We start from the raw sequence: 16,450 nt of genomic DNA, 5'->3' as shown, positions 1-16,450 counted from the left end.
AGCCACTGATGAAAGTGGCAGCTTCTATGAAACCTCCTCCATTGGACTCATAACACCAGGGGATTTCTATCACATCCTGGAATTGCTGTGGTGCAACTAATCTTAAGACTTGGCATCACCAGGGAGATCCACAGCAAATGATTGAGATTTTAATGTTACAAGAAACAATGGCGCTAGAAGCTCTCGTGCTGGATGGGTATATTTGCTTCAGCGCCCACGCACGACGTACCTGCCTTGGACATCCAGTTGGAGGCATTGCAATACTTATCTCCAACACCCTTAAGGTGGCCTCATGCATTTTGGAAAAAACTGAATCATGCATTCTGGTGGAGTTAACATTTGATGACTGCAAATTCACCTCTCTATTTTTGATGTCCATATATTGGAACCCAAGTGCTGCCTCTCTGGACCTGACCCTAGAGGAGCTGGTCCTGGGCCATGTAGCGCTTTTTTGCCCCAATCATGAAATCATAATTGGGGGCGACCTAAATTCATACTTGGAATTGGAAGGCACCTCTCAACCTTCTGCCTACTCCTCCTCTTATGCACTCCAAGCCTTTAGTAGAGGCAAGAGATGGGCCAGTTTCTTTGAAGCGTGGGGCATTTATCCCATCCAAATTGCCCCCGAGACCACCAAAATTTCTTGGAAACGTGGTACTTCGTCATCTCTTATCGACTATGTGTTTGCATCAGTGGCATGCTCGGGTCTGCTTGACCCCATCAAAATTCTGAGTGTAGGAATGAGTGACCATCGGATGTTGACCACTTTCTACACCTGAGACTTGAAGCATATGAAAACCTGGAATCTGCCGCTATGGGGGAAAGCAAATCTCAACAAAACAAAGGTACTGGTATGTTTAGGGGTTAGCCAGTGTGAAGTGTAAATGAATTAGAAATATTGCACCTGGTCTAAACCCACATAACCTTAATGGTTATCAATTTGCATGCAAAAATACATATTAGAACACTCCTAGAGAATAAACAGATATTTACAGAGATTGATATAAAAAAAGAAAAGAAATATTTAATATCATAAAAAATTGAGTACATATAGTAAAAACCAACGTGGAAAGACATGTGTAATCAAGAAAACGAACATTCATTTCCCATTTATCAATTGGGTATGAGAGCTTTGAAACAATCTAAGAAAATTAGAATTGGTACATCAAGGAAAGAACATAAATGAAAAGCAATTACAATATTGACAAAAAGCCAGTTATGTATCACTGGAATACTGGTTGAATCACAGAAAAACACAGAAGTACAAAGTGATGAGTACAATTAAACCTCTATTCAATGTAATAGAACATATTAAGAAATTGAGAGTGGTATTCATTAGTAATTAGAATCAATTCCCGAAGTTGAAGATATTATGTGACGGGATAGGGTCTGCCAATGCTACAGGGGGAATAGAAAAACATATAGGATGTAGGTGTTTAACCTAGATGGCATGTTCCCATCAATGGATCATGTCACGTGAGCAGAATGGTCCTGGTGGTCCACAAATGACGCTGTGAAGGACCTTGTTTCCCCTCTGATAGAAGAAAGCATTTCGGCGGAACAAAATTGGTGAAGAAATGTTTTATCATGTAAACAGAATCTACTCCGCCTTCATCAGGGCAATAATTAGCAGGACCCTGTATGGGTGGAAAAGGGGAGACAGAAAAAAACATTCGGTTCAAAAGAAACAAATAAGGGGAATGAGTCACCAGGAAGTGCATCTCTACAAAATTTATAATGCATGCAAAAGTAGAAACTAATCAAGAAAGGCAGACATCGATCCTGGACGAGTCTGAGATGTATCTCATGACCACATACGTACAAAGCCCCTTGTAGAGAGGGAAGTCTCGGAAAAGGTTCCGATGAAACTCCCCCCGAATTAGGGGCTGGGGGAGCAGATTGTGGCATTGGGTCCCCTTTGGAAGAGCAGTGCAGGAATCCCTGGTGGGTACCCGCCGGTCTGCAAACCAAGGTCCAAGACAGTGTGGTGGGGCAGGCTGGAGTGGTAAGGAATCACTTACCTCGGATGGGTGGGAATGAAAAGAGCCGTAGTGGGCTAAGTAGAGGTTGCTTGTAACTGAGGCAGGGGACCGGGAGAGTCTGCTATACAATGCTAGTTGATCCCTCGGTCGTCACTACTGGACGGGGCCCACAGGACCTGAGGATTGCAAGCAATGAATGAAAGCCAATTGGTAAAATGTGAGGAGCCGATAGAATATGCTGGAAAAGAGCTCTTCAGTGCAAGGAAATTACCTGAGTAATGTCTTCTCAGGAAAAAGTGAAGAAATGAAGGAGTGGATGTCGCCAGGTGTCCGATCACTAGAGACGTCTGTGTCCACTTCGAATTGTTGGCGGGTAAAATACCCGTTTGGTATTACGACACTGTTCCAAAGCGCGGTACTGCCTAGGAAAATGACCTACAGAAAGGAGCAGACTTAGTTACTAGAAACATCTGTAACGGTGTCGTATTTGATGAAGGCCAAATGGCAAACCCCTGAACTGGAAAAAAAAAAGGGGGGGAAGGCGCATGCTGCTGTAAACTGATATCTGACATCTGCCCTGTACTAGTGGACCTGATAGTAGAATGTCAAGGAATTGCAAGAGGACTTGCCTGGGTAAGAGGATAACGACGGTTCTTGGACGTGGCTGGAGGCAGAATAGAACGTGCAGAGAGCCACAAAGTGTCTGCTACTTCTGAGGCTGCCGTATAAAGTGCGGATTGCGGCGAGCGGGAAAGCCAGAAGGGACCGTTTGTCCTGGCGACCGTGTTGAGCGTGTCTCCCAAGCGAGTTGGAAAAACCCCTGCAACTCGTGCTGTATCCAGTCGGAGACTGCCTCCAGAGTGATTGACAGATGGGTGTGGGCGCGTGTCGGCCAATAGCCGAGCTCGGTTATCTGTGTTGAAAAAGTGGGCTGGAGAAACCGGAAAACCAACGTGGAAATCACGTAAAGCCCAATGGGGACCTGCCAAGACATGTGATTGGCAGGTGGGTGTGTGTTAGGGCCAACCAACCGTGGCATGAAAGGGGCGGGAGGAGCCGGTCACGAGCCTCATTCGTGACTAGAAAGGAAATCAATGCCTGAAATGCGAGTGATGGCCTGTTGATCACCCTATGGGGGTAAGCGACAGGCACACTCTGTCCGTTAGATGGAATTCCACTATCTGTCGCAAAATGGTGTTTCGTGTAAATCGAGACCTTGTCGTGTCCCATGACAAGCACCTAGCACCGTGGCACAGGGAAAGAATCATCAAATTAAATCTGAAGATGATTCGCTCGCATTTGGTGCGCCTATCTAAAGAAGGCAGTGAAAACAGGCGTCCAAAAGCTGCAAGCCCTCACCTGGCAGAGGTGGCTAAACTCAAAACTCAAAAAAACAGCGAGTTGCGGATCTTGAAAGGTAATTCTTCGAGCGCAGCAAACTTGAAAAGAGAAAAAAACTTCACTGTGGCTCGCTTCAAGTCAAAGCTAAAGTTACTGCGCTACACTGCTTACAACCTGGCTAATCAACAAATGGTTGAACTGCTATGTACGAAAAACACGAGGGAGCAATGGTCCATTTTACGAAAGCCCTTGGGCAAGGCAGACAACCGCATGATGGCATCCATTTCAGGCACTAAATGGCGGTCGTTCTTCCTTAAGAAATATAACCTACCGGAAAAACACCGAAGGTTCGAGTGTCTGAATTTACTGTTGGAATTCTCTTCCGTTTGCCCCTGGGAAACCAAGGACATCATTTGGGCAATCTCGTCCTTGAAGTTTTCCAAAGCGGCTGGGCCCGATGGGCTGCCACCTTGTGTATACAAGGATGATCCCGAGTTCTGGGCCAGGTACTTGCTCCCTTGGTATCAGTCAATATACCAATCTAGGAAAATTCCTCCCTCCTCGCTCTCGGCAATTGTAATCCCAATTCACAAAAAGGGTGCCTTAAATGCCCCGGCAAACTTTAGGCCAATAGCCTTAATTGACATCTCAGCAAATAATTTTGCACGGCTGATTTTTAGTGAATTGGAATCTTATGTTAACAATGCCAATATTCTCTCAAAAGTCCAGGTCGGTTTTCCCAGAGCCATGGGCACGCAGCTTAATGCATCAATCCTTGCCCATCTATTGTCAACATCACGCGCTCAGCCAAATGGGACGATTTACATGGCATCTTTAGACTTATCAGCAGCGTTTGATAGCGTTTTGCGAAATCGTCTCTGGCAGGAGATGCTGTCCTATGGCTTCCCCTCTGAGTTGGTTGCGATCATAGCGGCGCTCCATCAAAATACTTCTTATAGAGTGCGCATCAACCCTGAGGGCCTTCTGTCCGACAGTATCCCGACAAGAATTGGCGTGAAGCAAGGCTGCAACTTAGCTGCGATACCTTTTAATCTGTATCTGGCCGACATTGAGCAGCTATGGGAGGGAACAAACACATTTGCGGTAAACCTAGGCAAGCTACGTCTTCACTGTTTGGCATTTGCCGATGACCTCATTCTATTTTTCTATTTGACAAGGTCCCCTTCGGGTTACAAAACAAACTTAATATCTTCCATGAATATTGTATTCAGAACAATTTAACTATCAACCCAGACAAATCTCACATAATAGTCTTTTCATCTAAGAAGAAACACTTGAGATTTAAGTATTTCGTCAATTCCCAACCAATTATATTGAGGGAAGAGATGATATACCTGGGGTACCATATGTCAAACGGCATGTCTGTCGGCAAGTGGCATCTCGTGTTGGCGACCAAACTCGACCAGCTGTTTGCACAAATGAGGATTATCTTCTCGATGCACTGTAAATACTCGCTTTTGCCTCTACTTCACTATTACACCATGAAAGTAGAGCCTGTTTTACTTTACTCCTTGGATGCTTGCCTAGTAAATCTGGGCCCTTTATTAAATTTCCTCCAAGGTAAGATTTGGAAAAGGGTATTAGGCCTTCCGGGCTACCTGCCCAATCCAATTCTTATACACGAATTGGGTCTATACCCTTTAGCAGATAAACATGATCGGCGTATGTTAAATTCCTTTAACAAAATGATCTCACCCCCAGTTAATTCCTTATATGAGGACTTTAGCCTAATGCTAATTGAAGAACATCCTGCCTCTATTCTTGAATTTAAGTCAGATATGTTGGCGATTCTAAAATCTGTGAATATGACGCAACAGGACTTTATTGACTTTCCACGAAAAGTCAAAGCTCGATTTTATAGGAATGCATGGGCACTTAATGCAGACTTAATTTCAGGATATTCTTCGTTTCACACCTATGCCAAATTCAGGCAGGCTGTCTTGCCCCGTTTGCCCTACCTACTGTGTTTTCCTGACCATCACGCAAGAAGGACATATATGAGATTTCGGCTGGATCTCATCCATACGGGCTCCCGTATTTGCGATTGGTCAGGATACAAAGAGCTGCGGCAGTGGGATAGCTGCCGATTTTGTGCTAGGGTGGGAAAATGCGAAACCTTGGAACACCTGTTCATGTATTGCACCCATTTCGATCTTAGGAGGTTCCGTTGTTTGGGAACTTTTTTGTTTCAAATTCAAGCAATGAGCGTCTGGTTTGGTTGCGTTGTATGTGGGGTCAGTCCAACTCCATCATGCTTGCTACAGTGAGACTTGTGAACATGATTGAGAAAGTTCTCTTGCCACTAAATAATTCAATGTATATGAGGAAGGCTATAGACGCACCACTGGTACATTTATAGAATTTACTTATACCAACAAATGAACCATTGGCATCAAGCAAGCGACCACTGGAAAAGGTGAAGCAACCTGTTCTTGTTCTTGTCTGTTGATTCCATTTGTTGCTCATGGATGCCACTCGCTGTGATGCTGATACGTTTCTTTTTCCATATTGGCATGCAAACAATATAATGATAACGAATACTGTGAGTGGTCCTTTAATTGTAAGGGACACTGAGAACACGTCTTATGATCTCATTGAATTATGAGTTTGTTGTATTTTAAACTTTAAATTTGCTGATTACAAGCTTTGTTGGATCTAAAGCTTGCATTGTACACACCAGCATTTGTGATTTGTATAATCTAGCACATTGTGATTTTTACTTTGTAATGTGTAATGGTATTTATGAATTATGTTATGTATTTAGGGAGGAAAATTTTTTGTAAAGGTGTCAAATTAACTTTTTGCTACCAAAAACAAATAAAAAAAAAAAGTGCCAGGTTGTGGTCTGAAGCCAGACTGGCGGACTCCCAGGAGGTGGTTTTGTTCTAAGTAATGCTGTATTTGAAGGTAGGCTACCTTGTCTAAGATGTTAAGCAGGAAAGGCACGTGGTGATGGGTCTGTAGTTGGTAGGTATAGAGGGATCCAGAGATTACTTTATGAGTAGTGGGAGAACCCATGACTCTTTGAGGTTGCTGGGGATAATCACTGTAGAAAAGGTGGTGTTAATGAGCTTGGAAATGAAGGGTAATCGGTCTCTAGCTGCATCTTTGATGATTTGTGAGGGGCATGGATCACCTAGCAGTTTGACGGTTTAAGAGTATGACATTTTCGACTTCTAAGCTTTAGAGAAGTTAAAGCGGTGTGAGGGTTTGAGTGTGGCTTTTTGTATAGGCGGGTGGATTTTTTGATTGATTGATATTTTATTTCTATCGCACTCGTACACAAGTGTTTCAGAGCGCGACAAGGCAAGAGAGGGGAACAGGGGAGAACAAAACAGTTATCTTACTAGGCCCAGTGACATTGAGAATGCGCAAGTGCATGGGAAAAGGGGGAGGGGGAAAGTGCATGGAAGGGGGGAGAGGTGGAAAGTGCGAAGCAGAGGAGAAACATATAAATAACAATAAATAAATAATAAAGGCAACAAACAGAGGTAATGCAGCCAGCAATTTGCAAGTGCTAGGTTTAAGGCAGCAGACAGGGTAGGTCCGATAAGTGCAGGAAGAAAAAGGGGGGGCTGTATGGGTACAGATATAGACCCCAGTGCTAGGGGTGACCCGGAGGCAGTGTGGGAGGGTGACAGGATGAGCAGTAACCTGGGCCCAAAAGACAGAGGGTGGCCAGGTGCACAGTGCCAAGAGAGAACAGATCAGCAGGGGAGAGGGGGAGCGAAGGCAGAAGAAAAGAGGAAGGTCTTGAGGTGCTTCCAGAACCAAAGATGGTTCTCTTCAAGTTTTAGAGTGGCAGGGAGGCTGTTCCAGAGGGAGGTCCCAGCCGAAGACAGATCTACCCCCAGCTCGTTTCTTAGAAAAACAACTGACCCTGAGTGAGTTGGAGGTAGAGGATAGCTGAAGGTATTTTGGAGCCATGCCCCAGAAAGCCTTGTGGACAATACAGAGGGTTTTGATTTTAATCCTTGCATCCACTGGGAGCCAGTGAAGAGATTTCAGAGCGGGAGAGAAGATCCCAGGGCTTGAGGCCAAGGACAAGTCTCGCAGTCCTGTTCTGGATTATTTGCAGAGGGCGGAGAGTAGAGGCAGGTAGATTTAGAAAGAGGCTGTTACAAAAGTCCAAGCTAGAGAGAACCAGAGCTTGAGATACCATGAGCTTCTGGGGGAAGGAGAGGAAAGGCAGAGTACCTCTGAGGAGGTGCAGTTGGAAATTTGACCTCAGAGATGTGGGCGGAGAAGGAAAGGGTGGAGTCAAAGATGACCCCGAGGTTCTTAGCCTCGCAGGTGGGGGCAGGAGGAGGGCCAAGGGAGGCCGGCCAGAGAGTGAGGGGAAAGAATGGTGAAGGTGTGCTGATGAGGAGGATCTACGTCTTGCTGTCATTCTGACAAAGATCATTGCTGGCACACCAATCTTGAATGGCAGTTAGGCAGTCAGAGATGAGAGAGGGAGAGGAGGTGGCAGAGGGCAGCCTGAAATTGAGTTGAGTGTCATCAGCGTAGCACTGGAAATTTGAGCAGAAAATGGCAATGCAGTGGGCGAGAGTTGCCAGGTATCGGTTGAAAAGCCAGGGCGAGAGGTTAGACCCCTGGGGAACACCACAGGTAGAGAGGAAGATAGATGAAAGGAAGGACCCAAGTTGGACCTGGGAGGGTCGATCTGAGAGGAAAGAGGTCAGCCAGGCCAGAGCCTGATCAGTGATACCAGGTTTTCACGGAGACGGTTGAGCAGGATGGTATGGTTGACCGTGTCGAAGGCAGAAGAGAGATCGAGGAGGATGAGGACAGAGGGAATGTTAGAGTCAAGGTTGGTGAGCAGATCTTCACGGATGTTTAGGAGAGCAGTTTCCGTGCTTCTGGCAGCTCTGAAGCCAGACTGGTGGTCATGGAGACAGCCAACATAATTGGAATGAAGGTTAAGCTGAGAGATGGCCAACTTTTCCAGGAGTTTGCCAAGAAAGGGAGTAATGGAAATTGGGCGATAGTTAGCTGGACAAGAAGGATCAGCTGTGGGTTTCTTGAGAAGAGGATGCACAAAGGAGTGCTTCAGAGGGGAGGGGAAGGATCCAGAGGCAAAGGAGTGGTTGCAAAAATCAGCAAGGGCCGGACCGAGGGCGTCAATGTGGTCCTTGATGGTTTTAGAGGAACAGGGATTAACCTGTTTTGACGAGGCTTTCATAGATCGGACTTGTCTAACAACCTCGTCAGGGGTGAAACGAGGAAAGGACGAGAAGGATGGTGGGAGGGTGGCTAAAGGAGGGTCAGCAAGCACAGATGGAGAGGAAAGAGGAGGAGTGTGGGTGGAGAGGGGGGACAGAGTGTCCTGTTTTTTTTTTTTTAATGACGTGAGAGGCAAGGGCGTTGCAAAGAGCCTGGGAGGCAACAGGAGGGGTAGAGACTGCAGCAGGGTTGGCCAGCTCCTTGCAGATTTTAAAGAGTTCGGCCAAGTTGTTAGATGCCGCAGAGACACGAGCTTGAATGTGGACTCTCTTCTTGGTGAGGACAGAGAGTCGGTATTGCCTTTGTAGCAGGCGACAGGCCAGTTTGTCAGAGGACGAATAGGAAGTCCTCCATTTCCTATCAGCAGCCCTACACTTACGTTTAAGTGTAGCTAGGTCAGAGTCATACCAGGAATTGCACTTGGCTTTGGACTTCAAACAGATCCTCATGACAGGGGCAAGAACATCAAGCGTATCAGAAATTGAAGAGTAGAGCAGAGACAGGGCTGTATCTGGATGAGAGACAGCCAAAGGTGGAGGGGGGAGAGAAAGTGGCGGAAAAAGCCTCAACTGACACACGCTTCATGGGCCGGATGTCTGAGAAGGTAGGTGGCAGTGTTGGGGTAGGCTTGGCTTGGGGGGAAGAGAGGGAGAGATGAGATGAGAGGAGGGAGTGATCGCTCCGGGAGAGAGGAGTGGTCAGAGGGATGGAGAGGGGGAGGTCAGAGGAGATCAAGACATCGAGTGTGTGCCCTGCAGAGTGAGTCGGGCCAGAGGGGAGGATGGACAGGGAGAGGGAGTCACAGAGGTCACGGAAGAGTACAGAGGAGGAGCAAGGAGAGTCTAAATGTATATTTAGGTCACCGAGGAGGAGGAGTTGAGTGGTAGAGGCTAGGAGGGAGGAGGAGAGGTCTGCCCACACAGAGAGAAATGAGGTGATTTGACCAGGAGGCCGGTAGATGGTAACCACAGTAAGAGAATGGGTAGGCGAGAGAGAAAGCCTACAGACAAGGTATTCAAAAGAGAAGTAGGTCTGAGTGGGAATGATAGAGGCAGGAATCCACTCAGAAATGATCAAGGCTACCCCTCCCCACACGACCGGGAGGATCTGGGTGCTGAGAGGATCTTGGCAAAGGGTTTAGGAAGCACTGCACAGCAAGATGACAACATGGGAGCAACAAGCAGAAAGAACAGTGATAGTCAAAGGCAGTAGAAGTGAGTCCATAAGGAGGGAACTAACCCATAGTTCTGGAGGTGGCAAAGTCAAGGCAGTCCAGATTTCTTAGAGGAGAGAGGCGGCCGCATCATTGTGGTTAAGGTGCAGGGAGGACCCCAATTAGTGTTCTGGAAGTGGACAAGGAGCAGACAGGGGCCTTGGAAGTGGGCCTTTGCTGAGAGGCCCGGCTGAAGCCTGCCGGTCCCTGATTGGATGGAAGAAAACACTCAGCAACCAATGGGAGTGCAGCACAGGGAGAGGTGATTCAGCACAGCCTGTCTACACAACAAAGAAAACCACGGCTGATGGCTAAGAGAGTAGGGCAGAGAAGGGTTTCTTTTTTGTTGGTAATCTTGTCCTGGAGGGCTGTTACTTTGTTGGAGAGGCTGTTTTGGATGCTGGTGCACCAGTGTTAGTCCTTCGCACACATGTCTAGGACTGGTATGGGGGTTTCCAGCTTTTTAAGGATGGTCAACAGTTCTTTTATGCTGGAATTGGCTTGAGAGATCCTTTGGTTGTAGGAATCTTGCTTGGCTAGAATGATTTCTTTCTTATATTGGGAGGTTATTTTATTGAGGTTGATCTTATTGTTGTCTGAAGGTGATTGTCTCCATGTCTGAGTGATTTCAGGTATGGGCAGAACTATGTGTTTAGATGCCTTTTTGGCTTACTTTCTCTTAGTTTTAGTGGGGCGATGGAATCTAGTGCTAATGTCATTATTTTGTTGTATTCATCTACGAGGGTGAAGAGGATCAGTGGATTCTGAGAGAGAATTCAGGGTCGGAAGAATAAGATGGATGAGTTTATCGGCTGTGATATTTCTTTTGTTCCTAGTGGGGATAAAGGGGGCTAGAGGGTTATTGGAGGGAGTTGGAGTTGAGGGAGAAGGTTAGGAGGTAGTGGTCAGACCATGGCTGGGGAGAGATGATGGTGATGAAGGCATGGCAGTTATAGTCCGCCACCCAGTCAAGGGTCCTCCCCTGGTTGTGGGTAGGAAGGGTCACTTTTTGATTGAAGCCTAGTTCTGCCAGAGTGCCAGCAATAAGTGCAGCATGTTGGTCTTTAGGGTCTTTGAACTCCAGGTTGAAGTCACCTAGGAGAAGGCTTTGGGCCGTGTTTTTTAGATTGTCGGATAGGATGGTAGTTAAGTCCTCCTCAAACGAACCCAGGGGACCGGGGGATCTGTAGAGAGGGTGGATCGTGGGGGTTTGGGAGTTAGCGTTGGGCAATTTGGCTAAGAGGGATTCACAGGAATCAGATTTGTCAGATGGGGCAAGTCTCATGTTTTGGCGATTATGGTGAAGGCCTCCGCCTCGGGTTTCGGTTCTGGCAACTCTGAATATCGTATAGTCCTCTGGGACTGCTAGCATGAGGGCAGGACCTGCTGCAGTGTGGAGCCAGGATTCTGCGACGGCTAGGAAGTCCAATTTTTCTAGCTGGAAGAGGTCTGCTATTTCTGTGGCGTGAGCTACTATAGATCGGGCATTTATTAGGGCATCTCTGATGTGTGGGATATTGGTCGCAGTAGGTGTTACCAATGTGGCTTGATTATTAAGATTGTAAATGGGTGGGAGGAGTATTGACTGGTTTGTGCAGTTGGAGGTTCTTGGGTGAGGGTGTTTGAGGGAGGGTTGGTCGTTTTGGCTTCAGGCCATGGTATCCTGGTATTGCTAGTTTTGGTATAGAACGTGGTTCTGGCAAGTGTTTCGAACATATTGGGAAGCCTGGCGCATAGTCTAATGTTTCTAGAGGTGGAGTTGCATGGGCTGGTCGTTTTGGGTAGGTTTTGGATGTGGGCAAAGGGTGTAAGTGAGTGAGTAGGAGTCATGCTTTTGGGTAGTAGGGAGACTGTGAGGACGGGTGTAATGTGTAGGCTTTAATGGCTAGTCAAGCGGATCAGGTGAAGAATGGTCCTAAGTAGGGATGAGTAGATGCCTGGTATATACATATTGTTGTGGTGTTGGGCTAGTGTGCAGGCAGCCAGTAGGAATCCGGATCCTGTGAGTGAAAGAGTGCAGAGGCAGAATGGGAGCTAGGCAGGCCGGATTTAGCCAACAGGATTAGTGAATAGTGAGTACCGGTCAAGTAGGTTCAGTAGGCAACAGGTAGAAAGTGGTGACTAAGGTAGGCTAGTTCAGCCTACGTTCAGGTGCTTATAATTCAATTGTCGTATAGGCAGTTATAGTGGAAGGCTATTTGAGGTGCAGTGGCTATTCAGGGGGTTATAATTCGGTAGAATCTGGCGTCAGCTAAGGTGGTGTGCCAGTTCAACGTGCACTGGTAAATATAACCACAATAGTGTTATCGCTGTAGAATGCTCAAAGGAAAGTTACATTCAGGCAGGTTCGATTTCCTAATAAACAGTAATGGTAACAAGTGCACACTGGAAGTGCAGATCAAAACATGTGAGCAATGAGCAAGAATGGTCGCAGGGGGAGAGCATTAGTAGTGTTGGCTGAATTGTCTAAAATGGGATAAAAGAGATGCGCAACTATAACAATAAATGTGAGTTATAATAGAGAATGGTGGTGGGCCTCGATGAGTACAGAGTTGGTAGAGAGTACACAGAGAATACAGAGCGACACATGTTCAGTTTTCAGAAAGTAGGCAATAATGGTCGCAAGGTGCACACAAGAGAGTACTATTCAAAACAACATGTACAGGTTTTCCAGAAAGGCCGTAAAGGTCGCAGGTACATACGGGTACAGTTCGAAGCATGAGCGGTTACCAAAATAGACAGAGAAGGTTGCAGAGTGCCTGCAGGTCGTAGCATGTGAAATATCAACATAGGTTGTGCTGGTCGTACAAGTAATGGCGTTCTTCCCTAATAATCATCCCCAGGCCCACAAGGGCGAGAGGCCCCTACCATGAGATTCACCTGCTGAGTACCACAATCAGGAGGACCACTGGGCAGTGGCCTCACATCCCTGACCCCATGGGTAGGGGCTCTGCCTATGGAAGCAGGGACGATATCCTGGGATTCGTCCCACCTTACTGAATTCATGGATTGATTTCATGTTATATATATTAGACAATGGTTTTTAACTTTCTTTTATTTAATGCAATTTGATTTTCATTTGTTTTGTAGCTATTTTTGCATGGCGCATTATGAGAATTGTTGTGATCAATTAGCACGTGATGTTGAGTGAGATTAGGAAACAAAGAACACTGTATGCTGATGGTTAAAAATCGAGTGGTATGTGGAAACCCATATACTGGTGCTAATTTCTAAATTGTATTTGTAAGATCTTGTTTTTTTTTAAAATATATTATTTGATAGTTCGGCATGTGAAATATAATGCATTTGTGATGGTTTTATGTTTTCTATCCAAAATAAGTGTGACTTGATTGATAATCACTATATCGAGCCAAAATATGTATTACATTATGCAAACAATGACTACTTTATAGACAGCCCAGCTAAGGGTTATGTACCATGCACGTTTCGAACAACAATTCTTCTTTTGGTGCTTATAACGGACTGAAAACAAAAAGATCAGAAACATTAAAGCCATGCAAATGGAACGAGAAATAAAGAACATTAAAGTAGAGTTGATAGTACACCTGTATCGACCAATAGGTCTTTTGAGTCCACCTACTACAGTAGTGCCAGTTTCCACAGGGACCCATTTCCAAAATAGCGACTACAACCCCATAATGCTTTAAATGAGGAAAACGCTTGCATTTTTGACATGTTTGGCAGAACACAGCACTGGACTGTTTGCTTGGGTTACTGTACAGCTAATTAAGGGGACAAGTGATTTTTTTATTTTATGCCTTGCTAGCAGCTTTCTCGCCCCACTGCCTTACCAGTCTCTGCCTCCGTAGGTGCCCCGTGTTGACTCTCCTGCTTTTTCCTCAGACAGTTTCAAGCTTCCCTGTTAAGCTGGATCCTCCTTGGCTTTTTCCTTAATCTTTCTCAGGACTTTGGTTGTTATGTCTTTTAGAGAGGATTTAAAACCACCTCTGCTCTGTGTTTCCAAGAGGGTGAGATTGTATTTTGTTTTCCTACTCTAAGCAGTGATGCCATTTGACTATTAATAATGACTTTTGGTGTGCAGTATTCAAGTGATTTTTATGCTTTTAAAATTTCAACAAAAAATGTAATTGCCTGATTCATCTCCTGCTGCTGAGTCCTGAATGTTACTGTGATTGTATCTCTTTTATTCCATATTGTGTGTCTCTCAGCACTCATGCAGTACTTGTTTATTTTTCTCAGAGTGTATTATTTAGTTATACCATTCATGTTGACCTAAGGGCTTCTCAGCGCTAATCACGGAGAGGATCACATTCACAACATCTCTCCACGTGGTAACTATGGCAACAGTAGGGTCTTCAAAGATCTCCTAAACACCAGGTGGGCCTCCAGTCTTTTTCAAAGAATGGATCTTCTGATGCATAATCAGAGCTGAGGAGCTGCTCAAGGTTTCCTTGCGCTCGGTGCACTTGTGGGGCTTCACCCCAGTATGGGTCCTCTGATGGCGGCTCAGCGCAGTGGAATCAATGAAGCATTTCTTGCACTCTGGGCACTCGTAGGGCTTCTCCCCAGTATGGATCCTTTGATGGCTTGTCAGGTATGAGGATTGACTGAACCTTTTCTTGCACTCTGTGCACTCAAAGGGCTTCTTCCCAGTATGGGTCCTCTGATGCCTGCCCAGCGCTGTGGCAACACTGAAGCTTTTCTTGCACTCTGTGCACTCATAGGGCTTCACCCCACTATGGGTCCTCTGATGCCTGCTCAGCGCTGTGGAAACACTGAAGCATTTCTTGCACTCTGGGCACTCATAGGGCTTCACCCCAGTATGGATCCTTTGATGGCTGGTCAGGTGTGAGGATTGACTGAACCTTTTCTTGCACTCTGTGCACTCATAGGGCTTCTCCCCAGTATGGGTCCTCTGGTGGATTCTCAGCTCTGAGGAACGACTGAAGCTTTTCTTGCACTCTGTGCACTTGTAAGGCTTCTCGCCAGTGTGGAACATGAGATGGATTCTCAGATCTGAGGAACGACTGAAGCTTTGCTTGCACTCTGTACACAAGTAGGGCTTCTCCCCAGTATGTGTCCTTTGATGGCTGCTGAGCGCTTTGAAATCACTGAAGCTTTTCTTGCACTCTGTGCACTTGTAGGGCTTCTCTCCAGTGTGGATCATGAGATGGCTTCTCAGGTGTGACGAATTACTGAAGCTTTTCATGCACTCTGTGCACTTGTAAGGCTTCTCCCCAGTGTGAGTCCTTTGATGGATTCTCAGAGTTGAGGAATCGCTGAAGCTTTTCTTGCACACTGTACACTTGAAGGGCTTCTCTCCAGTGTGGATCATGAGATGACTTCTCAAGTTTGAGAAATGACTGAAGCTTTTCTTGCATTCTGTGCACTTGTAGGGCTTCTCTCCAGTGTGGATCATGAGATGACTTCTCAAGTTTGAGGAATGACTGAAGCTTTTCTTGCATTCTGTGCACTTGTAGGGCTTCTCTCCAGTGTGGATCATGAGATGGCTTCTCAGGTGTGACGAATTACTGAAGCTTTTCATGCACTCTGTGCACTTGTAAAGCTTCTCCCCAGTGTGAGTCCTTTGATGGATTCTCAGAGTTGAGGAATTGCTGAAGCTTTCCTTGCATTCTGTACACTTGAAGGGCTTCTCTCCAGTGTGGATCATGAGATGACTTCTCAAGGTTGAGGAATTACTGAAGCTTTTATTGCACTCTGTGCACTTGTAGGGCTTTTCCCCAGTATGGGTCCTTTGATGGCTGCTGAGCGCTGTGGAATCACTGAAGCTTTTCTTGCATTCTGTGCACTTGTAGGGCTTCTCTCCAGTGTGGATCATGAGATGCCTTCTCAGCTTTGAGGACTGCCTGAACCTTTTGTTGCACTCTCTGCACTCATAGGGCTTTTCGCCGGTATGGATCCTCTGATGCGTGTGCATATGTGGGATCTGTGTGAAACTTTTCTTACACTCTGTACACTTATCGGGTTTCTCTGCCATGTGAGATTAATTATTTAATCTTTTATTACGTGCTTAATGCCTGAGACCAGTCTCCAAGCGCAGGGCAGAATTCGAACAGATGTTGCTCCGATTTTCTTGCTTCCAAGCCAAACATGTTGTCCCCGAGCTACCCTCCTATGCGTTTGATTGGACTGGACCTGTGAGTAAAGAACATCCCATGAACACTTCAGAAAAATTCCTTTCAATACGTATGGATCCGTATAGATGTGCCGGGCACTGGTCTCTCCGTGAGGATGGCGCTTTCATTGAAGGTTCTGTGGAATGGCACTGACCATCTTCTGTAGTGCGTCCCTTATTCCTCTGCATATCTCATCATCCCATGTTCATTTCCATACCCTTAGTTTCAGTGATGGCTCTACTCGCTGTTGAAAGAAACAAAGGTTTCAGATATTATTTCTTAGCATTGCACACTCAGCAGGAAGTGCACTGATTTTTTACCAGTAATCTTCACTTTTCATAATCCTACTCTTCAACATCACAGGACTGAACATACAAGGTGACCCACTTCCCATAGGAGTCTATTCCCAAATGTATTGCCCTGCCCTTGTCACCAAGCATCTACGACTCTCCACCGGCCACGACAGACACTGTCTGAAAACAAGGGTGAGCAATCTGTTCTTCAGGGTAGGAGAGTTGGGAGTAAATACTGTGAAGAGGAAGATTAGA

At 46.0% G+C, this 16,450-nt stretch overlaps 3 protein-coding genes across 3 annotated transcripts in view; all 3 read right to left on the bottom strand.

Moving 5' to 3' along the window:
- Positions 1-13,734, bottom strand: part of LOC138564838 (zinc finger protein 271-like) — a 124,406-nt gene extending 110,672 nt beyond the window's left edge. The window contains exon 1 of the mRNA XM_069642936.1: positions 13,596-13,734. The gene's annotated coding sequence lies outside the window, so the exon portion shown is untranslated. The remainder of the gene's footprint in view (positions 1-13,595) is intronic.
- The window catches only part of LOC138581058 (uncharacterized), a 471,910-nt gene continuing 456,464 nt past the window's right edge, over positions 1,005-16,450 (bottom strand). The window contains 1 exon segment of the mRNA XM_069652139.1: positions 1,005-15,769. Within this exon segment, the coding sequence (XP_069508240.1) occupies positions 14,132-15,769 (1,638 nt within the window). The 3' untranslated portion in view covers positions 1,005-14,131.
- The window catches only part of LOC138564854 (uncharacterized), a 126,588-nt gene continuing 125,898 nt past the window's right edge, over positions 15,761-16,450 (bottom strand). Inside the window, exon 3 of the mRNA XM_069642937.1 lies at positions 15,761-16,146. Coding sequence (XP_069499038.1) covers positions 16,097-16,146 — 50 coding nt within the window. The 3' untranslated portion in view covers positions 15,761-16,096. The remainder of the gene's footprint in view (positions 16,147-16,450) is intronic.

This window comes from Ambystoma mexicanum, chromosome 1p (genome assembly GCF_040938575.1).
Source record: "Ambystoma mexicanum isolate Mex_15411 chromosome 1p, UKY_AmexF1_1, whole genome shotgun sequence".
NCBI lineage: Eukaryota > Metazoa > Chordata > Amphibia > Caudata > Ambystomatidae > Ambystoma > Ambystoma mexicanum.
Note: the sequence above shows the minus strand (reverse complement) of the source record. Positions and strands in the feature narration are given on the sequence as shown.